Below are 27,351 nucleotides of genomic sequence, written 5' to 3'. Positions count from 1 at the left end.
ACCAACGCGGTGGCGGTGTGGGCCCCGGAACGTGCATGGCCAGCGCGAGCACGTGGTGCGGGCGGAACTGACATTAGCTTGTCCAATGCGCGGTCCGGGGCCCCGTGTGGTGTGTGCGCGCTACACGTGTGCGGGTGGCGTGGGGCGTTGTTGGTGTTACCTCCACCACAAAGCCAGCTCGCCAGCAAGTCAGCAAGCATCACCGTACCTACAGCCCGAGGGCGGCCGCAGCAGAAGCAGCGGGCGATATTTGAAGTTACAATCGCTCAATTGCTATTAGTTTCCCCCCTAAACCCCCCCTTTAATGCGCGTACTGCGACCACAACGAGCACAACGCAAATGGACGCTAGCGCGCGCGACTCGTCGTTCGCGAACAATAGCAGCGGCGGCGGCGGCGTCGGCGGTAACAACGCGGAGAACAACAGCTGGACGAAGAAGAGGAACGCTTTGAACGATGACCACCGTCGTGGCGGCGATGGGGACGACGACGACGCGAGCGACGAAGCTTCGTTGAAGCAGATGAAGCTCTGCGTCGATGACCTGGGCTGCCAGCTTAAAGTTCTGCGGCTCAACGACCAAATACGCGAGCTGCAGACCATCATTCGCGACAAGTGAGTTAGTTCGCGCCCGCTTTATTTTTGTAAAAAAAAAAAACTGCTCGTAGACATTGAGCCGCTGTGTTAAAAAAATTCACTGTTTAAAAAAAATTCACTGTAAAAAAATCTTTTTAAAAAAATTCACTGGTAAAAAAAACTAAAAATTCACTATTGGATGACCGTCGCCTACACCCCCTCCACTGTGTCCGGTGGGGAGTTTTTTCACCATCGCTGATCCGTGCGGGGTTTGAAGTGGGGAGTTCTTTCCCACCTTGCCCCGGACCCTGAACGGGTTCAGATGTCACAACCCTCGCCCCCGGCGTGAATTGGTCGTGGTAGGGAATCGAACTCTGCCATCGTTGCTGGCTTCATTAGTGGCAGTGCGCCGACCGTTGCGCCACCGCTCTCCTCTCCTATATCTAAACAGGACCCTGCGGGGTGGGCTGGTAGGAATAATACTAATACCGGTACAGGGATATCGACCGGGTATAGAGGAGTTAAAAAGAAAATGATTTGTGCATGGGGGGTGAGCGATGACGTCCACACCCCCCTCCCCACTGACTCGCGCGCCCACAGAGCAAGGATTGCAACAGGCGATGTCATTGGCTGCGCCGGATGCGACGGCCATCTTGTTTAGTTCATTTAGTTCACGGATCGCAGGGGGAGCGGGCGGCCATCTTGTCAGACTATCTTGTCATCTTGTCAGAGGGACGGCCTCGCGAAGCCTGTCGCAGTAGGCCTCGCGAAGCCTTCTGCACTAGGCCTCGCGAAGCCTTCTCTGCACTAGGCCTCGCGAAGCCTTCTCTGCACTAGGCCTCGCGAAGCCTTCTCTGCACTAGGCCTCGCGAAGCCTTCTCTGCAGTAGGCCTCGCGAAGCCTTCTCTGCACTAGGCCTCGCGAAGCCTTCTCTGCACTAGGCCTCGCGAAGCCTTCTCTGCAGTAGGCCTCGCGAAGCCTTCTCTGCACTAGGCCTCGCGAAGCCTTCTCTGCACTAGGCCTCGCGAAGCCTTCTCTGCACTAGGCCTCGCGAAGCCTTCCCTGCAGTAGGCCTCGCGAAGCCTTCTCTGCACTAGGCCTCGCGAAGCCTTCTCTGCACTAGGCCTCGCGAAGCCTTCTCTGCACTAGGCCTCGCGAAGCCTTCTCTGCACTAGGCCTCGCGAAGCCTTCTCTGCACTAGGCCTCGCGAAGCCTTCTCTGCACTAGGCCTCGCGAAGCCTTCTCTGCACTAGGCCTCGCGAAGCCTTCTCTGCACTAGGCCTCGCGAAGCCTTCTCTGCACTAGGACTCGCGAAGCCTTCTCTGCACTTGGCCTCGCGAAGCCTTCTCTGCAGTAGGCCTCGCGAAGCCTTCTCTGCAGTAGGCCTCGCGAAGCCTCCTGCACTAGGCCTCGCGAAGCCTTCCCTGCAGTAGGCCTCACGATGCCTTCCCTGCAGTAGGCCTCGCAAAGCCTCCTGCACTAGGCCTCGCGAAGCCTTCCCTGCAGTAGGCCTCACGATGCCTTCCCTGCAGTAGGCCTCGCGATGCCTTCCCTGCAGTAGGCCTCGCGAAGCCTCCTGCACTAGGCCTCGCGAAGCCTTCTCTGCAGTAGGCCTCGCGATGCCTTCCCTGCAGTAGGCCTCGCGATGCCTTCCCTGCAGTAGGCCTCGCGAAGCCTCCTGCACTAGGCCTCGCGAAGCCTCCTGCAGTAGGCCTCATGATGCCTTTTCCGCAGTAGGCCTCGCAAAGCCTGCCGCACTAGGCCTCGCGCCGTACTTTTCGTGCACAAATAAGGCGATTAAATGTATCTCGTCTCTGTGTTAATAAATGTATCTTGTCTCTGTGTTAAAAAAAACGTGCTGCGTTTCAGTAAAGTAAATTTGAAGCGAAGTTTAAAGTTTCGCCGTGAGGCGCCAGAAGCGACGGCCATCTTGTTTAATTCACAGATCGCAGGGGGAGCGGGCGGCCATCTTGTTGGACAGGGTCATGCCAAGTGTGTGCAGTAGGGGGCGATGTTGATGCACGGACGGACGGACAGACACATTAATCTATTGGTGGTCTGGTCCACTTCATTCCTACCAGAAAAATTCACCATTGGATGACAGTCGCCCCCACCCCCTCCACTGTGTCCGGTGGAGAGTTTTTTCACCATCGCTGATCCGTGCGGGGTTTGAAGTGGGGAGTTCCTTCCCACCTTGCCCCGCCCCATGACCGGGTTCAGATGTCACAACCCTCGCCCCCGGCGTGAATTGGTCGTGGTTGGGAATCGAACTTTGCCATCGTTGCTGGCTTCATTAGCGCCACCGCTCTACTCTCCTATATCTAATACTATGCAGTTGTACTGTACTCTACGCCTTTACGTGTCACCATCAAGCACATTCCACGTGCGGTAAACGTTGCGGTAGCTTCAAAGCGATGCTGTTCTCATTCTTAAGACGAGCCTCATGGACAAAAAAAACGAACTGCCTGTAAGATGTGTATCACACTGGCTGGGTCGTATAGCGTTACACATCCACACACCGAGAAAGTAAAGGTTTATATGTCTGTTGTACGGGCGTCCCGGACACTTCGCCGACGATTAAAACAAAAACAACCAAACAAAAACTTGGATAAAGTCACGGTCGAAATGCGGCTTCGACTTGGCCGCGAATTCAGAAGCGGTTTGGCTGGAGTTGTTTGAAACGCACTGCGGATTATGAAGCCCCCGGGGCGACAGGCGTGATGAGTTCGATTCGACGGCCACGCCTCGGTGTGTGATGTCTTTTGACACTTTGTCTGGGCCTTCCCTCCCATCGTCTCGCCAAAACCTATGTTTGACCACGCCAAAACCCACGTTTGACCACGCCAAATCCACATTTGACCACGCCAAATCCACATTTGACCACGCCAAACCCACGCTTGACCACGCCAAACCAAACCCCACGTTTGAATTATGATCAAGCAAACCTCTAAACCACGAGTTTTTCCATCAGCAAGCAGTGGATTGCCAAGGGTCTGTCGATCATTTCAATGGCACAGGGATTTGTCTTTTTGTTTTCTATTTGTGTACACGCAATGAGAGCGTTGTTCAACACGCTCCCGGAATGTACGTCTCAGCTGCTTGTGATCTTGTGCTGTGTGTCAACTCGTGTTGTCACTTGCCGTGGAAAATTGCGGAATTTTCTTAACTGGAAATGAAACTATTTGACGACAGTACAGTATAACTATAAATGCTGATTTCTGTCACCGAGAGGATTTATTTATTTCTCAGAATAGACTTGTTCAGAAATTCAGGGGCCTTATTTGTCATTATGTATGTTGTGTTGCACTTCTTTCGCACCGTACATAGCCAACCGTGCGAATTGGAGGTGCGGGGGAAGGACAACAAACTAAACACAACAAGAAGAAGCAGTTCTCAAGAAATGAGGAGGATAACAGTGCCACTTGAAGGCTATTTTTTTTTGGGGGGGGGGGGGGGGGATCTGTAAAAGAATTGCTTCTGTGTGCCGTTCTCTGGCACATCGGACACATTTCCTCTGCAACATTTCCAAACGGATTATAGTGTCATATTCTTGGTTCTTTCGGTAAAGTCACGTAGAAGGGAAACAATAAAGAACCAAGAATATGAATCCCTGCAGTCACGAAAGCTTTAAATCAGGATTATAGTTTGTTTCACGACGACATGACCTCGAAAGCACAACTGGTATTCGCGAAAAATATACTGGAAATACTGGGTGGCTTGTATGCATATTTTTGTTCATGGTGGAATGACTAAAAAACACGAAATCAAATCATCGGTACGATACTTTGCATGCGGTTTCACATGCAAAATATCCTCTGCAAAAGTAGTTAACGAAGTGCGGGGCAATGTTTCTGCATGGATTTGGCCAATCGGCCAACGTGCGGGGCGACGTTATAGTTTTGTCAAATTTATACCACGGCTCTGGCACGTGTGGCCCTACCACTTTTATTTACACGCTTTTATTTAACTCACTCTGTTGTATCCTCAAATCTTGTAACTCAATTTTAACCCACTTCCCAATGTCGTATCGACTGCTAACTTGGTATACGTATGTCATACTGATGACAATACTATATTCTATCATTAAAAAAAGAGAGGGTTGATGATTTCCATGGTAAATAGAAGCAACGGCACCAGCGAAACAACACGTGGTGTGTGAAGGGATGTTGGACGGTGTGAAAGATTGAGGGGGTGGCTCCTAAACTGTGTACATGTTGAACTTCTTTCGCGCCATACGTAACCAACTGTTCTAATCGGAGGTAAAAATGCCACGTTTCTTTTTTCAAGGCCTGTTCTGTCACCGTGCACCGGTAATGCACGTGTTTTTGTCACACAACATAAACGACTAGTTTGTTTACCTGTCCTAGGACGGAAGCTGTAATATTTTTGAAAAAATTGAGCAGAGTATAATTGTATCTTGTGGAAACTTAATGGCAGTGAATCTTGCACAAAAGTACGTCATAAAACACTTCACTGCACTTCACTGTGGCACTTAATGGCAGTGATTATTGCACAAAACTAAGTCATAAAACACCTCACTTAATGTCACTGTAGCACTGTATATAACTGACCTTTAATTTGTTCAAATTCACGGCTCTGATACTTGATTCTCTTCTGCTTTCGGTCGCCGAGGTTGAAGTAAATTGGAATTCGATACAATATCTGGAAAATCTATTTTACCATAATGTAGCATTAGACTTACCTTTTTTCTCAAGTGCTGAAGAAATAACGACACCAAAATCCACTTTGTTGCTGCATATCATTATTTATTAGAATAACTTTCAATAAAGAAACGTCAAACTTAAAGCGAACTTGCGAATTTTTATTTATTTTCACTCGACCTTCTGGACGAGTGTAAAAATCCACCCGCTCATGAATATTAATGAGGGGGGGGGGTGCGGCATGTGGAGTGACGTCACGCGCGTTACACACAAACTGGCATTCTTTGCTCATTATAGTAGTAATTCTCATCAGTTCCTGCAGGATAGAATACAGTTCTCAAAATATTCGTAAGTAGTGCCACGCTTTAAAGCGTTCGTGACTGCAGGGATTCATCTTCTTGGTTCTTTCGGTAAAGTCACGTAGAAGGGAAGTAATAAAATAATAAAAATAAAACATAATAAAAAATAATTCTCACGACGTTTCGGCCACAACGCAAGCAGTCGTCATACGCTCCAAGCTTGGTAGTGTTTCATTCTTCACCTGAGGACGGCTGCTTGCGTTGTGGCCGAAACGTCGTGAGAATTATTTTATTATGTTTTATTTTTATTATTTTATTACTTCCCTTCTACGTGACTTTACCGAAAGAACCAAGAAGATAGTGCCACGCTTTGGGAAGTCGACACCAGTGGCTGTGCATACGGGGGGGGGGGGGGGGGGGGGGGGGGGGGGGAGGCTCCGACCAGTCTCTGCCTTCGGGCTGTTATCAGAGATGAGCACCACTACCCTGCTGCTCGAGCAGTGACGCGCTTTGATTGAACTTGAGTAGGTGTTGGTCTGCATTCCAGCCTTGTGCTGGTGGGGCCGTTGAAATGTCAGATTTGTTTGAATTTACTTGAATTTTTTTTGTACGAATCTGACTTTTTTTCTTCTTGCTTAGGCGACTGGCGTCGTGTCTTGAGACAAAGCACAACCTATTTTTAAATCCTTTATATTAAGTTCACTTGCTTGCTTGCTTGCTTACGACCGTGCAAATCTTTCGGTCGTTTTTTTAACCCACTTCCCGTGATCCAATCGAGCTGACATTTTGCACACAGACTCGTTGTGCGTGACAATGTATTTTCGTGAAAATTTTTTTTCCAAAATTGTACACTTTTTAGGAAAAAATTAATTATATTTAATTACCAATTGCTTAATGGTGGCAGCCATCTCAAGCCAGAGGACGAGAGGACTCTAGCCGCCACGCATATAAAGGATTTATAGTGAAAAACTTTGTTTTTACGGGTTAATTTTTATTATACCAGATAATGCCCACTGAGCTTTTTAGCTTCTTTTCAGAAGCGACCTGGCCACAAATGATAGCTCAACCAAGTGGCTTATCGTGTGGAAATTTCTAGCAGCCAAAAACTCGAAACGCCACGTCGATTCTAAATGTGGAGGGGAAAAAACCGAAGGACCCGGAGAAAAATCCACGCGACCACTGGGAGAGAGAGAGACACGCAAACTCCAAATATACAGCTGGTGTCAGGGGTCTGGATAAAACCCACGACATTATACTCTTGCATTGATCGTAATGTTTGTTGCATAATAAACTAGAAAATGGAAATTCCCATAGGGTGGAATTTAACCAACTGAAACGCAGAACCAAATTTAATGTGATGCTGTTTATTCGTGCATTCATTGTTGACGTTAGCGGTGTGCCGTCTGTATTCCGCAGGTCGACCAGCAGAGGGGACTTCGTGTTCAGTGCCGACCGGCTGGTACGTTGCGGTGTGCGCACGCGCGCGGGGCCTAACGCAAAGCCGACCAGACGGGGAGCTTCAAAGCGTTGAAATGTCACGAGCTAGGGGCGGGGGCAATAGCAGCAGTAATAAACGACGCTGCCAGCATCGGCAAATAAACGTCAAGGCCCTCTTTGCTTCGTTTGTTACGCTTTATTGAACAAAAGCTAATAAACTAATACTAAACGATAAATACATTGACGGTCGTTTTGCCGCACAGAAATGTCTTGCGAGTATGGCAGATCTAGACCTGATAATTGGTTTTTTACCCTTCTATCTGGCAACAAAACTGACACCTTTTTTACAAGGAGTCATGTTTGCATAGACCACAATACCTGCAGTCATAATGCAAACAAAAAATATAACTCTGATAATGTATGCACATTATATTTTTTGTTTGCATTATGACTGCAAGTATTGTGGTCTATGCAAACATGACTCCTTGTAAAAAAGGTGTCAGTTTTGTTGCCAGATAGAAGGGTAAAAAAACAATTATATTTTTTACTGGCAAATGAGGTTCCAATGTTGTATGAGCGTGTGTGCGTGTGTTGGTGGCAAACCGTACTGTCTTGATTAACGCCGTTGCTCTACGAACATGGCGACCCGAGTTTGATTCCCGCTCGCAACCAACATTGGCGTGAGGAATACCTGAAGGACACCTGGTGGGCGTCCTGTGCTTGTGTGCGCTCCGCCCGTTGTGCGTGCTCCGCGTAGATTCGCTTGGTCGTGGAAGAGGGCCTCAACCAACTCCCGTACAGCGACTGCACGGTGACCACCCCTACAGGTGAAGTCCTCACCGCTCGCTCACCCGCCCGCCCGCCCCTCCAGATGCCACTGCTAGTCTTGACACCTGTGATAAAGAGCTTCAGAGGTCATCGGATCAGAATCAGAATCGGAATATTTACCCTGGAGAAATCCGATGAGCTATTGAGCTCTGTTTTTTCACACATTTCCAGTCGGGGCACTGGGTGAGAAAGTTACAACAACAAATAATATAAAACAACGATAGGAGTGCAAAGTATAGAAAAGGTAAACAAATGACTAAAATTTCGATTTAAAGCTTTCGTGACTGCAGGGATTCATCTTCTTGGTTCTTTCGGTAAAGTCACGTAGAAGGGAAGTAATAAAATAATAAAAATAAAACATAGTAAAATAATTCTCACGACGTTTCGGCCACAACGCAAGCAGCCGTCCTCAGGTGAAGAACAGGTCCGTCGGAAAGACTGTCTGTCCCTACTACGTGACTTTACCGAATAAACCAAGAAGAGAAATCACTAAAAGTAAATGCATAATCTGAAACTAAGCAACTTTTATTTTACAAGGTAAAACCCACCGAGCTATTCTTTTTCAGAAGCGACCTGGCCGTAAATGGTAGTTCAACGAAAGAGCCTTATCACGTGGAACTCCAGTCTAAAGAAAGATTCTGAGATGGTTTATAAAAACAGGGGAGCGCTGGTGGTTAGGCCATATAAATGATTCGGCCAAATTTGTGTTGTGAAGACCCTCCACCACCTGCTGCAGCCAAACAAAATCAAATGATCCACGTGTAGTACAAGCATTTAAACGTCGATTGGTATTGTTCCATTTTCTTGGTTCTTTCGGTAAAGTCACGTAGAAGGGAAGACAGCGTCTGAATGAAACACCCCAGGCTTGGAGCATATATTAAAGCTGGGTTGGAGGGGGAAGAGCGCCTTGACAAAATAATTTGCATATCAAGAGGAATTTAGCATATTTATGGGAAATGCAGATATGGGATTAGTCACTACTTGTAAAATGCGTAGGAGGTGGGCAGGGGGTTTCAAAGTCATTATGCCCGTGCATTATGCAGGATTAGCAGCATCAAAGGGAGGGGGATAGGGTGTAGCATTGTTCCAGCGAACTCACCGGTAAGTTGAAGAACAATTCTCACAGGTCATGCTTGGCAGCAATTAGACACTCGGCGTTTCACTTGAAACCATATCGCACATTGTCGGGGCAAGGTCCAGGAAGTCGGGAATAAACATCCGGGAGGTTCTGATGATGCTTGACGCAGCGTCAAGCGAATAGTCTTATCTAATTACGGCTGAGAGAATGTTGCTCAATTCACCGATGAGTGAGCGAAGACAATAGCAACTACTGGGGCTCTGTTACATGCTTGTACACCATGTGACATATTTTTAGATTTGAAGCTTTCGTGACTGCAAGGATTCATACTCTTTCGGTAAAGTCACGTAAGTAAAAAATAAAATTAAAAGTTAATGAAAGTAATAATGGAAATAAAATAAAATAATAAATCACTTGATGCAGTTATTTTTGCTGTGACGGTCCCACCTGATGACGAAGCCTTGTGTTGCCTCCGAAACGTCGTGATTTATTATTTTATTTTATTTCCATTATTACTTTTATTAACTTTTAAATTTATTTTTTTACCTACGTGACTTTACCGAAAAAACCTAAGAGTATGTGACGTATTAATTTGTTTGGCTGTGTTGTCATGGCCTTGCCCAAAAACATCTATTATAAATCTTGACTGCAAAAATTGTACGTGTTATGTTAAAATAGCACTTTGCATTTCTATTGCTTCTAAATGACTCGTCATCTCAAATTACACCTGTGTCGTCGTAAAAGGTGCGGTGCGGTCACGTGATGATGACTTCTTCCTCTGCCACCATGGTCCCCCTTGTGGTGCAGGTCACAAGTACGAAGGCGTAAAGTTTGAGAAGGGCAACTGTGGCGTGAGCATCATGCGGAGCGGTGAGTCCATTGGGGCTGCGCGGCATCAAGCAGGACAACGTTTATTAGTTACGAGGCCGCAACCCACCTGGTTCGCGGAGCAGATAGAAGGGTTTGTTTGAGACGCCGCCGCCGCCTCCTGCGCCCCCCCTCCCTCCCCGCCACAGTCGTCCAGTGCCTTCCCGGAGCCGCCGAGAGGCGCCGAGGAGCTGGGCCCGGCGAGGCTCGAATCGGCTTCAGAGACTGCAGCCATGAGCCGATCAGACTCCCTCCTCACGGGGGGTAGGAGGGGTGATCGATTCTCTAGAGTCGGGCGCGTCGATTCGTGCGGTGTCGATTCCTATTGTGTGCGGGAGGAGATGCGTGGGATTTCGATTCTATTTTTAAGCGAGGAAATCGATTCTTGCGTTGTCGATTCCTATTGGGTTGGGGTTGATGCGTGGATGGGTTTCGATTCATTCATATCCCCCCTTGCCACGAGACTGAACACAACACAGATAACCCCCTTGCCACGGGGCTGTGCGCGGTCATAATAATAAAGATGCTTCCCTTCCCATCCCGGCAGAGTCTTCCGGATGACGCTGGGTCAAAGTTCACCCCCATTTAAAATTTGATTTAAAAATAATGTATTGGCCTTGGGGGATGCGGGAATCGATCCCGCCACCTCTCGCATGCTAAGCGAGCGCGCTACCCACTGAGCTACTGCCCCTCGACGTGGAACATGTCGAGTCCCTTATCTGCGACACCGTCTCACCAGGGCGCATCCATCTCCGCTCCTCCCCCCCCCCCCCCCCCCCCCCATCGCGTTCACTCGCTCTGTATCTCAGAGTCGTAATCTTTATTCAGATCGGAGGAATCCGATGAGCTATGAAGCGCTTTTTCACAGACGTCCAAGTGCAAAGAACGAGATGAGTGCAAAACAACGACGTGGCAAGCAAGCCACTGACAATATATGAATATAATAAAGTATGCAAGGACAAATTGCATAGGTACAGTACATTGCAAAGAAGCCATTGGAGTCGGCGTAGCTCTTCAATACAGATTGTTTTGGCGCGTTATTATCGCATAAACAAAATGTTTTATTACTTTAAGCGCAAATGGCTTCTATGCTCGTGAATGTAAAAAGTAGTTGCCTTTTTGAAAAATACAGTCTGTGTGGAGGACGCGGGTATCGATCCAGTGACCTAAACATCGGAGAATTCAACACACTTTGTGGCGTGCTCACGCTACCAGGTACGCTGATGTCTCCGTAGCCACCATGGTCCCCCTTGTGGTGTAGGTCACAAGTACGAAGGCGTAAAGTTTGAGAAGGGCAACTGTGGCGTGAGCATCATGCGGAGCGGTGAGTCCATTGGGGCTGCGCGGCATCAAGCAGGACAACGTTTATTAGTTAAGAGGCCGCAACCCACCTGGTTCGCGGAGTAGATAGAAGGGTTTGTTCGAGACGCCGCCGCCTCCTGCGCCCCCCCCTCCCTCCCCGCCACAGTCGTCCAGCGCCTTCCCGGAGGCGCCGAGAGGCGCCGAGGAGCTGGGCCCGGCGAGGCTCGAATCGGCTGCAGCCATGAGCCGCTCAGACTCCCTCCTCACGGGGGGTAGGAGGGGTGATCGATTCTCTAGAGTCGGGCGCGTCGATTCGTGCGGTGTCGATTCCTATTGTGTGCGGGAGGAGATGCGTGGGATTTCGATTCTATTTTTAAGCGAGGAAATCGATTCTTGCGTTGTCGATTCCTATTGGGTTGGGGGTGATGCGTGGATGGGTTTCGATTCATTCATATCCCCCCTTGCCACGAGACTGAACACAACACAGATAACCCCCTTGCCACGGGGCTGTGCGCGGTCATAATAATAAAGATGCTTCCCTTCCCATCCCGGCAGAGTCTTCCGGATGACGCTGGGTCAAAGTTCACCCCCATTTAAAATTTGATTTAAAAAAAATGTATTGGCCTTGGGGGATGCGGGAATCGATCCCGCCACCTCTCGCATGCTAAGCGAGCGCGCTACCAACTGAGCTAATGCCCCTCGACGTGGAACATGTCGAGTCCCTTATCTGCGACACCGTCTCACCAGGGCGCATCCATCTCCGCTCCTCCCCCCCCCCCCCCCCCCCCCTCCATCGCGTTCACTCGCTCTGTATCTCAGAGTCGTAATCTTTATTCAGACCGGAGGAATCCGATGAGCTATGAAGCGCTTTTTCACAGACGTCCAAGTGCAAAGAACGAGATGAGTGCAAAACAACGACGTGGCAAGCAAGCCACTGACAATATATGAATATAATAAAGTATGCAAGGACAAATTGCATAGGTACAGTACATTGCAAAGAAGCCATTGGAGTCGGCGTAGCTCTTCAATACAGATTGTTTTGGCGCGTTATTATCGCATAAACAAAATGTTTTATTACTTTAAGCGCAAATGGCTTCTATGCTCGTGAATGTAAAAAGTAGTTGCCTTTTTGAAAAATACAGTCTGTGTGGAGGACGCGGGTATCGATCCAGTGACCTAAACATCGGAGAATTCAACACACTTTGTGGCGTGCTCACGCTACCAGGTACGCTGATGTCTCCGTAGCCACCATGGTCCCCCTTGTGGTGTAGGTCACAAGTACGAAGGCGTAAAGTTTGAGAAGGGCAACTGTGGCGTGAGCATCATGCGGAGCGGTGAGTCCATTGGGGCTGCGCGGCATCAAGCAGGACAACGTTTATTAGTTAAGAGGCCGCAACCCACCTGGTTCGCGGAGTAGATAGAAGGGTTTGTTCGAGACGCCGCCGCCTCCTGCGCCCCCCCCTCCCTCCCCGCCACAGTCGTCCAGCGCCTTCCCGGAGGCGCCGAGAGGCGCCGAGGAGCTGGGCCCGGCGAGGCTCGAATCGGCTGCAGCCATGAGCCGCTCAGACTCCCTCCTCACGGGGGGTAGGAGGGGTGATCGATTCTCTAGAGTCGGGCGCGTCGATTCGTGCGGTGTCGATTCCTATTGTGTGCGGGAGGAGATGCGTGGGATTTCGATTCTATTTTTAAGCGAGGAAATCGATTCTTGCGTTGTCGATTCCTATTGGGTTGGGGGTGATGCGTGGATGGGTTTCGATTCATTCATATCCCCCCTTGCCACGAGACTGAACACAACACAGATAACCCCCTTGCCACGGGGCTGTGCGCGGTCATAATAATAAAGATGCTTCCCTTCCCATCCCGGCAGAGTCTTCCGGATGACGCTGGGTCAAAGTTCACCCCCATTTAAAATTTGATTTAAAAAAAATGTATTGGCCTTGGGGGATGCGGGAATCGATCCCGCCACCTCTCGCATGCTAAGCGAGCGCGCTACCAACTGAGCTAATGCCCCTCGACGTGGAACATGTCGAGTCCCTTATCTGCGACACCGTCTCACCAGGGCGCATCCATCTCCGCTCCTCCCCCCCCCCCCCCCCCATCGCGTTCACTCGCTCTGTATCTCAGAGTCGTAATCTTTATTCAGACCGGAGGAATCCGATGAGCTATGAAGCGCTTTTTCACAGACGTCCAAGTGCAAAGAACGAGATGAGTGCAAAACAACGACGTGGCAAGCAAGCCACTGACAATATATGAATATAATAAAGTATGTAAGGACAAATTGCATAGGTACAGTACATTGCAAAGAAGCCATTGGAGTCGGCGTAGCTCTTCAATACAGATTGTCTTGGCGCGTTATTATCGCATAAACAAAATGTTTTATTACTTTAAGCGCAAATGGCTTCTATGCTCGTGAAAAATACAGTCTGTGTGGAGGACGCGGGTATCGATCCAGCGACCTAAATATCGGAGAATTCAACACACTTTGTGGCGTGCTCACGCTACCAGGTACGCTGATGTCTCCGTAGCATCGAGAGGCCCTAGTGTCGTTGGTAGCGTGCAAGCTGTGTGCGTTATCTTCTTGGTTCTTTCGGTAAAGTCACGTAGAATGGAAGTAATAAAATAATAAAAATGAAGCATAATAAAATAATTATATTAGTATGTTATATTTTGATTATTTTATTATTTCCATTCTACGTAATAAAAATAAAACATGATAAAATAATGATTTTAGTATGCACTAGCAGAAGTACCCGGCGTTGCCCGGGTGAAAAATATATATTTTAAAAACCTTACATATATACACAGATACTAAGGTATTGTCAAAGCCCGGTGGGCTTTGACTAGGGGTCGGCACGGTTTGAACCGACTCAAACTGGTTTCAAATTGAGCAAACCAAACCAAACCAGCGACGACTGAACCAAACCAAACCAAAACCAAACCAAACTAAGCTAAACCAAACCTCTTGAGTTGGCTTGAACCGAAAAGATGCGCGGCAAACAATATTCGCATTCAATACAAATATCAAGTGTATTAATCGCTAATTTCTACGCAGGCTTTCTTCATATTGAGATTCACTAGCAAGTACTGGACGACGATGTCGTCCACAGCCATCTCCTCAAGCTTGGCACGCCCAATGTCCTTGAACGCAGTGTGGTAGTTCAATGGCAGTGAAACCCCAACACTAGGCAACATCCGCGCCCACGAGCGCACACACATCTCGGCCTTGAACGTGCACTTGTGCAGGTTTGGTCGGTCGAGAAAGGAGCGCTTGGCGGCCGAGTTTGCTCTCTCGGAGGGCACGGACGACGCCGGGATAGGCAAATAGTCGAGGGCCACGCGTCGCAGGCGCGGGTACTTGCCGCCGTACAGCTTCCACCACTCGACGACGTCCATGCTCAGGTCCTGAGTCGGCTCAAGCAGGAAGCGGTCGACCTCGGAGGCGGCGCCGTCGTGAGCGTTGGGCGCGTAGACCATGTCAAAGAGGATGTTAATGCCGCCACGCGGCGCCGAAGGCGGCGCCGCGTCCGTCGTCAACGCTGGGTAGCGCTGGTTGAGAATGTCCGTCATCATGTCCTTGATATTGCTGTACTCGGCCTTTACAACCAACCAAACTAGTTTGAGCCGGTTCCACCCTGTCCGAGCCAAACCGAGTCGGTTTTCGTAGCCCCAAACCAAACCGAACCAGTTCAAACAGAGCCAAACCAAACCGATTTGGTTCGGTTCAAACCGCGGTTTGGTGGTTTGAGCCAAACCGTGCCGACCCCTAGCTTTGACAATACCTTTAACCACTCACAACTCACCCTCACCACTCATCCTCACCACTCCCACTCACTACTCACCCTCACCATTCACCATCACAACTCGCCAATCTCCCTCACCAATCTCCCTCACCCTCACCACTGACCCTCACCACTCACCAATCACCACACACCCTCACCACTCACTCTCACCACTCACTCTCACCACTAACCCTCACCACTCACTCTCACCATTCACCCTGACCATTCGGCCTCACCACTCACCACTCACTATCACCATTCACCCTGACCATTCAGCCTCACCACTCACCCTCACCACTCACCCTCTCAATCACCACTCACGCTTACCACTCACCCTCACCACCACCACTCACCCTCACCACTCACGCTCACCACTCACTCTCTCCCTCTCCACTCACCCTCACCACTCACCCTCACTACTCACTAATCACCCTCACCACTCATCCTCACTACTTACTACTCACCTTCACCATTGACCACTCACCTTCACCACTGACTCTCGCCACTAACCACCACTCATCCCCACCACTCACCCCTAACCACTCATCCTCACTACTCACCATCACCACTCACTCTCTCCCTCTCCACTCACCCTCACCACTCACCCTTACTACTCACTAATCACCCTCACCACTCATCCTCACCACTCACCATCACCATAAACCCTAACCACTCACCCTCACCACTAACCCTCACCACTCACCCTCACCACTCACCCTCACCACTCACCCTCACCCCTGACCACTCGCCCTCCCCACTCACCACTCACCCTTCCTACTCACCACTCAACCTCACCACTCACCCTCACCCCTGACCACTCGCCCTCCCCACTCACCACTCACCCTTCCTACTCACCACTCAACCTCACCACTGACCACTCACCACTCACCCTTACCCTCACCACTCACTCTCACCACTCACCCTTACTATTCACCACACACCCTCACCACTCACCCTCAACATCAACACTCACCCTCACCACTCACCATCATCACAAATCCTAACCACTCACCCTCACCACTCACCCTCACCACTCACTCTCACCACACCCTCACCACATACCCTCACCACTTAACCTCACCACTCACCCTCAACAATCACCACTCACCCTCACCAATCACACCCTCAACAATCACCACTCACCCTCACCACTTACCACTCACCCTCACTACTCACCCTCACCACTCACCCTCACCATTCACCCTCACCACTCTCCCTCACCACTCTCCATCACCACTCTCCCTCACCACTCACCAGTCACGCTCACCACTGACGCTCACCACTCACCCTCACTACTCACCCTGCCCACTCACCACTCACCCTCACTCACCTCATCGCTCACCACTCACCCTCACCCTGACCACTCACCACTCATCCTCACCAATCACACCCTCACCAATCACACCCTCACCAATCACACCCTCACCAATCGCACCCTCACCAATCACACCCTCACCCTCACAACAACCACTCACCCTCACCGCTCACGACTCACACTCACCACTCATCTTCCCCAATCACACCCTCACCAATCACCACTCACCCTCACTGCTCACCCTCACCACTCACCACTCACGCTCACCCTCACCCCTCACTAATCACCACTCACAACTGCCACTCACCCTCACCACTCACCCTCACCCTGACCACTCACCCTCACTACTCACCCTCACAACAACCACTCACCCTCACCGCTCACGACTCACACTCACCCTCACCACTCACCAATCACCCTATTCCCGTTTTAAAAAAAACTTGCTTACGTGCCGCCAAGTATGCTTAACATTTCTTACAGACACACACATTCAGTAATTTAGATTTTGACATTACACATACAAAACGTCAGCTTGTACTACTGTCATGATAGCAGGTACCACCACCACAGTGATGGTGAGTGGTGAGTGGTGAGCGGTGAGGGTGAGTGGTGAGGGAGAGCGGTGAGTGGTGAGGGTGTAGGGTGAGTGGTGAGGGTGAGTGGTGAATGGTGAGTGGTGAGGGTGAGTTGTGAGAGTGGTGAGTGGTGAGGGTGAGTGGTGAGGGTGAGTGGTGAGTGCTGAGGGTGAGTAGAGAGGGTGAGTGGTTAAGGTGAGGGTGAGTGGTGAGGGAGAGTGGTGGTGGTAAGGGTGAGGATGGTTGGTGATGGTGAGTGGTGAGCGTGAGTGGTAAGGGAAAGGGGTGAATGGTGAGGGTGAGTGGTGAGGGTGAGTAGTGGTGGTGAGGGTGAGTAGTGAGTGATGAGGGTGAGTGGTGAGGGTGATTAGTGAGTGGTGAGGGTGAGTGGTGAGCGTGAGTGGTGAGGAGTGAGGAAGAGTGGTGAGGGTGAGTGGTGAGCGTGAGTGGTGAGGGTGAGTGGTGAGCGTGAGTGGTGAGGGAGAGGGGTGAGCGTGAGTGGTGAGGGTGAGTGGTGAGGGTGAGTGGTGAAAGTGAGTGGTGAGGGTGAGTGGTGAGAGGTGAGTGGTGAGAGGTGAGTGGTGAGAGGTGAGTGGTGAGAGGTGAGTGGTGAGGGTGAGAAGTGAGTGGTGAGAGGTGAGTGGTGAGAGGTGAGTGGTGAGGGTGAGAGGTGAGTGGTGAGAAGTGAGTGGTGAGAGGTGAGTGGTGAGCGGTGAGTGGTGAGGGTGAGAAGTGAGTGGTGAGAAGTGAGTGGTGAGTGGTGAGAGGTGAGTGGTGAGAGGTGAGTGGTGAGAGGTGAGTGGTGAGAGGTGAGTGGTTAGGGTGAGTGAGAGGTGAGGGTGAGTGGTGGTGAGGGTGAGTGAGGGTGAGTGAGGGTGAGTGGTGGTGGTGAGGGTGAGTGGTGAGGATGAGTGGTGGTGGTGAGGACGAGGATGATTGGTGAGGGTGAGCGTGAGTGTTGAGGGAGAAGGGTGAGTGGTGAGGGTGAGTAGTGGTGGTGAGGGTGAGTGGTGGTGAGTGGTGATTGTGAGTGGTGAGTGATAGTAAGTGGTGAGTGGTGAGGTGAGTGAGGGAGAGTGGTGAGGGTGTATATATTTTTGCCTATGATGACAGCAGTACATGCTGACGTTTTGTATGTTAAATGTAAAAGCAAAATGTGTGAATGTGTGTGTCTGCGACACGCAGTTTGTTAAAAAGGGAATAGGGCGATTCTAAAGTAATCTACAACCCATGATTCCTTCGCAACGATTGCAGAGAATCGCTTCTTTTCGCGCTTGGGCTACATTTTTAATTACAGAGTTTTATTTGCATTGGTATGTTATGTTTGAAAGTTTTCAGGAGTTTTTATTTATATTTTTGCCCCGGTCAACGCCGGATATTTCCCATTCGTAGCAGTTTATATCGACTCTATAATCAACTTATTTTAAACGGGAACAGGGCGATTCTAAATGAATCTATAACCATCGATTCCTTTGCACGATTCAGAGAATCGATTCTTGGCGCGTCGGGTTTAAAAGTAATTACACAGTTGTATTTTCATTGGAATGTTATGTTTTATATTGTTCAGAAGTTTTTAAATGTATTTTTCACCCGGGCAACGTTGGGTATATCGAGTTTATAGCACAAAGTGCTCGCCTGACACGTGTGGGGTGTCGAGGCCTAGTACCGTGCAGAGCCTCCGGCCTCGCCTGGATTGCCCAGCCGGCCGAGGCTGGGTATTGGGGTCGCCTCCCCCCCCCCCCCCCCCCCCCCCCCCCCGCGCTAGAATAATACTGTCTAATCGCTATAATTTTATTATCTGCAGACCCTATAATAGTAATTGCGCACACTGGAGTGGGGGGGGGGGAGTGAAGAGGACGTGAAACTTTGATGTATTTACCTCAGCGTCGCGTGTTAATGCGTGTGCATATTTTTAACGGGAATTAAAAATGGCGTCCACCCCGCAGCGAAGGCGTCGCTACCCGTTGCCAGGGGCAACCGCCGTGGTCCGCGCCGGTCGGCAATAATAAATAAATAAAGATAATTCTCACAAAATCGATAATCGGACCGATTTATGCCTACGTTCACCGCGGGACCGGGGGCGTGCCCACCTGCAAAAATTTTTCCTCCTAAACCCCACGGCCCGAGCGCCAAATCCCTCAAAGCGAGCGTACGCAGAGGGACAGGCGGACAGACGGACAGACAAAAAATGAATTATATAGGTTATATTTTGTCACGCTCGTTTACCCCGGGGGAGCCTCGCTGGGCGCCCACACTCGTGTTTCAGGAGGGTCCTGCTAAGTTTTAACAGTTGGTAGCGGGGGGGGTGTGACAGCATTTGATTTGTACATTTGTAATGCGGGCGTAAATGGGCAGGTCGGATGTGACGATCCGAGAGGGAGGAGTCAGGGTCACGTGGGGGAGAAGTTATAGCGGGGAGACAGGAAGACATCGGGGGCAGTCGGGGGAGTGAAGAGGGGAGACCACGTTGGGTGGTCGCCGTGCCTCAGCCTGGTGGCTGAGGGGCTCATGACGGCGCCAGCCAGCGGGGTGGAAGAGAGAGTTGGGGATAGAGACAGGGAGAGGCCACGCAGGGCGGAGGTTGGAGAGTGGCGAGATCGCCACAGAGGCCACGCAGGGCGGAGGTTGGAGAGTGGCGAGATCGCCACACACGGTAAGACTCGGCACCGTCGGCCAGCGGTGACCGAGCACGGAGGAACGGGGAGCAGCGGTGGAGCTGCTGTTAGAGCAGCCGGAGGACTGCACAAGGGGAACCTGCAGCGGAGCTGCACCGGAGCGAGAAAGGCTACGGGAGCGAAGGCAGAGGTCGAGCTGCCAAGCGGGGGAGGCTCTGAGCGAGGGCCGTGTGGGACAAGTGTAAAGAACCCAAATAAAGGACAACGGAGACAGACCCAGTGAACGAGTCCTTTATTACACTGGTGTCAGAAGTGAAACGGCATGTCAAAACAGCTCCGAAGAAAGAATATTCCTGCGCCATCATCTGCTACATCATCCGACGACGACGACCTTCCTCAGGTGGTGGACCTGCCTGCGATGGAGGAGGAGATCCGTGCGGGAACGAGTACGGGTCCGGGAGTCCAAGATGTCGCCGCGTCGGTGGACCCGTCTGCGCCGGAGGACGCGGACTTACGATGGAGACAGATGGCGGCGCAGCTGGAGACCTTGAAAATCGTGCTGGCGCAACTGTGTGAGCTCGTCACGACGGCATCGGGGAGGCCCGGTGGTGATCCGCAGGCCTCCGCCTTGCCTGCGCTGCCAGCGCCATCTGCCACGCGGCACGAAGACGCCATCTTGGGCGTGGCAGGGGAGAAACGGCGGGAAGCCGCCATCTTGTCTTCACCGCGGCGGGAAGACGCCGCCGTCTTCAACATCGCGGCGGAGAGGCGGCCTTGCGCTGCCATCTGGAGGTGCCGCGGGGTGAGCAGCCTGCTGTGAGCTGCTGTTTTGCGAGGAGGAGCTGCGAGGAGAGGACGCCGACGCCGCAGCTGCTGGGGCGGGAGCTCTCCCGTCCTGGCTCGGGTGCGAGACAACGGAGCAGTCAGGTCATCGTTCGAGTTCTGCGAGGCGTCTCAAGTTACCACCCTGCCGTCCTCTGCTCGCTGCAGCCCCGGGCGAGTCGTAACGATACGCACCCGGCCTTAACACACACCTCACCCATCTAGCGTGTGCCGGGGGGCGATTTTTGTCATGTTTCGAGCGTGCGGAGCGCGGTTCGGGCTGTGTGTGTGTGTGTGTTCAGGATGAACGCGCTATTTGTTGTTGCTCGGTGTCAATTAGTGTGTATGTGTGTGTGTGTTGAGGATGGACGGAGAGTCTGCTGTGCTTGCTGAGTGTCAAATAGTGTGTGTGCGCTGCGGCGTGGAGTTGTTATCTTGATGGCAAAGTTAATTATTAACTCGGGAGTGTCGGGTATCCTGCGCTGTACCATCTCGTGGGTTACCGTGTGCGACGGGCTTAATTGACAAAATATTTTTTTTGGTGTATTGTGCTGCAGGGTGCCGTGTGCGATGTGGGTGTTGCAAGAGAGAGAATATTTGTGTTGTTGCTGCAAAGTTACGACAGGATTAATGGTGTGTTGGTTGCCTGCAGATCTGCTTGCTATTGTGCTTAAATGTACGCGTGTGATCGCGATATGCTGACTGCATGTGCTGTTTACGCCGTTCTGTACGGTTACGGGGTGTGATGCATTGGTTGACTATTGGGGTTGGGATTGTTATTAATTGTGCGTACCTGTTTGGAAATTGGTAACAAATTCGAGGGGGACCCAAAAATTTGGTTGTATGGGTGTTTATGCACACGAGATTGCGTGTATATTTATAGGTAATTGCGCTTTTTGAGAGAGAGAGCGCGCGACGAGGGTGCGCGATGACGCCGTTGTGGGTGGCTCAGATGTTAAGGGTGATGGGGTCGTAAATTGGCGCCAAGTGGCGTCACTCATTCGGTTGATTGCATGCAGCCAGGGGTTGCTTTGCGAGTTGGTGTGTGTAAGCAATGTGTAAAATATTGGTTAAAAATTCCCCGACATGACTGCTGTGCGCAGCAAGCTGGGGCTGTGCGTCTATCATTGGTGGGGTTGTTACAACGTGACGGGGGATGCGTCTTGTGACCCCCAGCAAAGGGCAGCTGGGGTGCACGCACGGGGAAAACTGGTGACGTTTTTGCACGTTGGGCCACCATTTTGCGCGCACGCGGGGTATTGCGACGATGCGCTTTGCGCAAGGGGCCGCCATTTTGAGTGCGCGCGAGATATTGTGAGAACGCGCTTGGCGAAGGGGGCCGCCATTTTGATCGCGCGGGAAAAACCTCGGTGGGGCAAATATTCCATCTGTTTATGCCTGCCATTGTTGATTGGGTGATGCACGAGTTGTGGTCACATCGGCCTATGGCTGATGGCTGACCTGACAGCTCGGAGGCGAAACCTCCGTGGTATGTCTCAAACTAATGGGCCGTGTGCTCATATGGCTCGGGGAGTCATGGTTGCGGTGGCAGACTGAACCTGGTGTGCCGGGGGCTCACGGGATTGGAGTAGAGGGTTTGTTACGTGCCAGCGAACGGGGTGACCTGGCTAGCATGGAGCAGGGATTCTCTATGCGGGTCCTCCAGCGGGAAGGGCTGCGGACTTGTTCCGCTCTGGGGTTAGGGCGTTATTGACTCTATAAGAGAACATTGCCCCGTGGGGGGGGGGTCGTTGGTGTCTGGCCTTGCCGAGGGATTAATCTTCCCTTGGCTATACAGCGTCAGACTGTAAGATGCTGGTGTGTGTCCATCGCTGATGGGATAGTAAGGGAGGAGCATGGCCGAGTTGCTGCTCATCCCCGAAATTGCACTGGCCGAGAGTATGATCAGTGGATGTTGCTGTGGTTTGACGACCACCGTGAGGGTTAGGACGAGTTAAACGTTACCGCTGGGGAGCGTGGCTCTCTCCACGCGGGGGTGTGCGACTGGGGGCTTTGCTGAGAGTGACCGTGGGTACATGCTGTGTACGTGCGATGTCTGTGCTGGTCCTCAAGGGAGGACTGCTGGTGGGCAAGAGCAGGAAATTTTGTTGTTGTTGTTATCACGTGTAAATAATATTGTTGTTAAAATGTAAATACTGGGGCATCCATCGCGTCTATTTGGGTATTTATGGGGGTTTTCTTAAGCGGGCCGGATTTACATCATCTCCACTACCCTGGGGCCGGGTGGCTGTCGTGTACGACATGTGGATGTGCGTTGTGTGCCTCAGGGGATTGGATTCTCCTTCTCGTCACAGATCTTCGGCGCCTGCCACACTGGGTGTTACCTGGTGTGCTAACTGGATGAGGACTTAAAGGAGCAATCGAGCGCCCGTTCGTCATTCCTGCTCTGCCACTTGCTCTTTGATGTTGGACTTGAGCCGAGCCGATGGAACAGCAACATGGACACGCTCTAAGACACCACCGTGATGCCCGGCACACAATACAATGGGCCCCCACGCAGTTTGGAATGACATGGCGGGATCTTTAACGTCCACTGCGATGTCCAACCGCAACGACGAGTCGAACCGCGACACCGATGGGCCACGCCGCCGCCGCCCGTGACACGTGACGGTTGCCCCACCCCGATCCCCCCCCCCCCTCCCCCCCACTGTGTAGGAGAAGCCATGGAACAGGGCCTCCGGGACTGCTGCCGCTCAATCCGCATTGGCAAGATCCTCATCCAGAGCGATGAGGAGACGCAGAAGGCCAAGGTGTACTACGCCAAGTTCCCGCCGGACATCGCGCGCCGGAAAGTGCTGCTCATGTACCCCATCCTCAGTAAGTTTGCAACCGATTTCACCGCCCACTGCCAAGGCTCGGAGGCTCTACAAACAGCGGTGGGAAATCTGCGTTCCCACGGAGCCCCTCCTCGTGGTGGCTCGGTCTAAGTGTTTCTAAGGCAGCTGTCGGCAACCAAAATAACAAGAAGAGCCATTTTTAACGAATTCGGTAAAAAAAATTATTTCCAGAGTCGCAATGCAAGTGACCACAAGGCGTTCCTTCCTGAATAATGTCAAACCATTTTTTCTACGGTCCCTATTTCAAGAACAGCACATGCACAATCATTTGTAATGCCGCACTACAAATCATTGTTGGACTTTTAGGCGTTCACCGTTTATCGAATGTAATAAGGATTGTTGATTTTTTTTTTACTTCAAGTGGCGGTGACGTCAACACTGCGGTTGTGCCAGACCAGGTGCACTTTGAGGCCACGTGAAGTGTTGACAGGAAGTCACTGGGATGGACCGCCAGGTGCCATGGGTTGACTGAGATAACTGGCAGATGTGTAGTGGGTTCTAACCCGGCGCACACCAAGTCTTGGAGGCAACACGTTTATTTACCGACACAACTTGAACCACTAACACAACCAACAACTACTCAACATTCCAAGGTTAACTATGTACATTTCGGGCAACTATGTACATGACGGGTTAACTGCGCAAGGTGGTTGCCACCTTTCTTAACCACTTGAACAGAATCCCTATATGGTTGAATCAGAACAGCCGACACACCGTCTGGTCGTCGTGTGCGGAGACCGAAGAGCGAGGATCGAAGAAGGCGGCTTCATTCCCGGGGCGACCAGCCCCGCTCCCTCTTGGGACTCGACTTATACCGCCCCTGGTCACGCCCCCTGGTCACGCCCCCTTCTCGATCCTTCGTGGAGGCTCTGGGTCCACATCACGTGGCCCGCTCACCCCCTTCTGGGGGTCCCCGTGCCCTCTCGTCCGGTCACGTGCTCTTGCGGGTTCACACAGACTGTCATGTCCTGACCTGACCTCTGTGACATCTGTAACCTGCTCTCTAGTGAGCCCCGAGGTGTAGTACACCCACTGGCGCCATAGAACGGCTCATTTATGTCCCAACAGATGCACCAGCTGTACGCCCTACTGTGCCAACTCGCTGCATTTTAGCCGCCCCGGTGCTCCGCTCGTTGCGAGCCCCAAATGTGCGCACACAAGTTCACACGTAGACCTCAGGTCACTTGTGCCACTGCGAGCATCGGGGGAGGAGGTTTGAGCTCGGGGCCTGTGTGTGTGTGTGCGCGTGTATCACAGGCACTGGCAAATACGGTGATCGAGGCAGTCGACTCAGCCTGAAATGAGTACCTGGTGTGGTGTGTAAAAAAATATCACCACCGGGGAGATGAAAAGGCGGTCGGGCGTGGTGCTGGCCATCAACCGCCTCGTACCATGTCGGCCTTGATAGGTGCTCGCTCTTAACTGCACTTGCCGCAACAGTCTGTGAAGGCTATGCGAGGATCTTTGTCTTGGTTTGTTTTTTGTGCGTGCGTCGCAGGCACTGGCAACACGGTGATTGAGGCGGTCAAGGTGCTCATCGAGCACGGGGTGCCCACAAAGCACATCTTCCTCCTGAGCCTCTTCTCCACGCCACACGGTGAGGCCCTCCTATACGTGAAAAAATAAATACGTGAACAACATTTCGATTTAAAGCTTTCGTGACTGCAGGGATTCATCTTCTTGGTTCTTTCGGTAAGGTCACGTAGAAGGGAAGTAATAAAATAATAAAAATAAAACATAATAAAATAATTCTCACGAAGTTTCGGCCACAACGCAAGCAGCCGTCCTCAGGTGAAGAACAGGTCTGTTGGAAAGACAGCGTCTGAATGAAAAAACGCTGTCCTTTTCTGACAGACCTGTTCTTCACCTGAGGACGGCTGCTTGCGTTGTGGCTGGAAACGTCGTGAGAATTATTTTATTATGTTTTATTTTTATTATTTTATTATTTCCCTTCTACGTGACTTTACCGAAAGAACCAAGAAGAAGGTAATAGTTTTATTTTGCGTTCATCCCAGTGGGCGCTGTAGGGCGGAGAGCTCGGTCTGGAGCCGGCTCAATGCCCGAGTGATGGGTTACAGCTGACATCGCTGCAGGAATTACTCTTTGGTTCTTTTGGTAAAGTAATATAGAAAGAGAAAATAATAAATTAAATAAAAGTATGCTTTTTTAATTTATTATTTTTAGGTTTTTTCAGTAAAATCACGTAGGTAAAAAATAAAATTAATAAAAGCAAAATACAAATTTTTTTACCTACGTGAGTATGAATCCTTGCAGTCATGAAAGCTTCAAATCTAGAATTCATTATTTTCTCTTTAAATTAAATAAAAGAATGCTATTTTTTTGTTTATTATTCCCTCTTTAAATTAAATAAAAGTATGCTATTATTTAATTGCTTACTTTCTCTTTAAATTAAATAAAAGTATGCTATTATTTAATGTATTACTTTCTCTTTAAATTAAATAAAAGTATGCTATTATTTAATTGCTTACTTTCTCTTCCTACGTGACTTTACCCAAAGAACCAAAGAGCAAACCAAATCTGTACTTGCTTGTGGTAGAGACCGACTTTTGACACTCGCGCAACGGTCTTGCTGGGCGATTCGTAGCTGCGACACGTCTCGCCCCTCCGTGCACACGGCGACGATTCGCCGAGGCGGATCGATGCCGTGACGCCCGTGTACGGAGCGGACGCGGTCCCGCTGACTTCGTGTGGCGCTCATTGCCTCGTCTCTGCGCGCTTTGTCGCCGGCAGGAGCGAAGTCGATCATTCAGGAGTTTCCGGACATCACGGTGCTTACCACGGAGGTGCACCCCATCGCTCCGACTCACTTTGGGAAGAAATATTTTGGGACCGACTGAGTGGGGGAAGAGAGAGGGAGGAGGGAGAGTGAGTGAGACTCCCCCCTCATGGCTGCATGTGGTGGCTATGGGCATTTTCTTGACGTTTTGTTTTATTATTTAACATTTTCACGTGAACTACAGGGTGATCCATTCATGTTGTGACGGGACATTCTCCCCATTCCTCAGTCTTTGATGCGCGTTCGTTTATGTTTTTAATTCGAACGCGCGTCATAGAATATTTTGATTTCGCTTTTCTTTGCAGTGGCACACTTTCCATGCGTCGTCTCCTGCAACAGACGTGTGCGTGGGGCGGCGTGTGTGGGGAGTGGTAGTGTAGCGTCGGCACGCTGTGCTACGAACCCGGCGACCAGAGTTTGACAACACCAGTGACGATTATCTAAACTGGTCCTGGGCCCTCCCTATATTGACTCAGCCTCAAATGAGTAACTGGTGCAGTGTGTAAACATCGCCACGAGGGAGACAAAGGCGTTTGGGCGTGGTGTTGCCCACCCAGCCGCCCGTTTGTGCTGTGCCGGCCCTCATAGGTGCAACTCGCTAACAGCACTTGTCTCAACAGTCTGCTAAGGCTATATGGGGGATCTTTGTCTTAAGGGGGTGTGAGAACCACAGATCCGTGAATCGCCACCCACGCTTTCACCTTCTCCGTTCCTCTGTAACATATGGAGCCATGACTTCCAGAAAATTCGGTCGAGGCATCAACTCGTTCGTACATTTGGTAGTCGTGCCATTCACCTACAGCGCAAAGTGATCACCAACAGATAGTTGGCAGTAGTTTGTGACCAACAATTTGACCAAGTTCTGTAGTGGGAAGAGACCGGAGCACAGAGAAAACCCACACGTGCAAGGGGGAAACGCTCTATCCCATGCAAGCGGAGCATGTGTCGTCCAAATTTGCTGTACCACCTCCTGGCGAGCCTTACATTGGGCGCCACCTCGACACCCACGGGAAGGGAGTTTCACATTGTGTGCGCACGAGCCACAAAACCATTGCCCCGTGACGTTAGTTATGAATGGATCACCCCGTATCTTCCAAAGGGTTCTGAATGAGTTTGGTGGAAGGCACAGGAGACGGATGCGCTGTGTGTGCCAGCATTTGAGCCAGGCACTCGCGTGTAGATCGCACTGCAGCCTCGAACCGGTCATCTGTGACTACCACCCTGCAACAAAAACTGCCATTGTAGAAATGAGTTTTTGGAAATTATTTTGCTCAGATTATATGTTTATTAACATGTTTTTATTTGTAAATGTTTTGAAGGTGATGGTCATATATATATCTATATTTCTTTTGACTGGCACCTTGAAACTAAAATGGATTTGATGCAAAAGTCAAGCCCCGCACTCCCACCGATAATATAATCCGACCGAGTGGATTAATCTCTCGGAAAGGTTTGTATGTTTCGATTTAATGCTTTCGTGACTGCAGGGATTCATCTTCTTGGTTCTTTCGGTAAAGTCACGTAGAATGGAAATAATAAAATAATA

General features: G+C 50.6%; 1 protein-coding gene and 1 long non-coding RNA gene across 2 annotated transcripts; one reads left to right on the top strand and one right to left on the bottom strand.

The window, feature by feature from the left end:
- The first annotated feature begins 59 nt into the window (after positions 1-59).
- On the top strand, positions 60-27,351 carry UPRT (uracil phosphoribosyltransferase homolog). The gene is made up of 7 exons (XM_061553463.1): positions 60-611; positions 6,949-6,991; positions 7,727-7,796; positions 9,683-9,745; positions 22,827-22,988; positions 24,507-24,605; positions 25,760-27,351. Exons 1-7 carry the CDS (start codon positions 340-342, stop codon positions 25,864-25,866), a joined length of 816 nt encoding a protein of 271 aa, XP_061409447.1. The 5' UTR covers positions 60-339; the 3' UTR covers positions 25,867-27,351.
- LOC133344027 (uncharacterized) lies at positions 5,966-10,019 on the bottom strand. Its single transcript, XR_009755300.1, has 3 exons — positions 9,813-10,019; positions 7,661-7,875; positions 5,966-7,022 (listed from the first exon to the last, which is right to left on the bottom strand). It is a non-coding gene; the product is annotated as an uncharacterized LOC133344027 (long non-coding RNA).

The sequence above is a fragment of the Lethenteron reissneri genome, chromosome 2, assembly GCF_015708825.2.
Source record: "Lethenteron reissneri isolate LAM-NWPU_2019-01 chromosome 2, ASM1570882v1, whole genome shotgun sequence".
Lineage (NCBI taxonomy): Eukaryota > Metazoa > Chordata > Hyperoartia > Petromyzontiformes > Petromyzontidae > Lethenteron > Lethenteron reissneri.
Note: the sequence above shows the minus strand (reverse complement) of the source record. Positions and strands in the feature narration are given on the sequence as shown.

Coding starts and splice junctions, on each gene's coding strand:
- UPRT (XM_061553463.1), top strand. CDS start 340: ATGGACGCTAGCGCGCGCGACTCGTCGTTCGCGAACAATAGCAGCGGC. Junction 612..6,948: donor CAGACCATCATTCGCGACAA/GTGAGTTAGTTC, acceptor TGTATTCCGCAG/GTCGACCAGCAGAGGGGACT. Junction 6,992..7,726: donor TGTTCAGTGCCGACCGGCTG/GTACGTTGCGGT, acceptor TGCTCCGCGTAG/ATTCGCTTGGTCGTGGAAGA.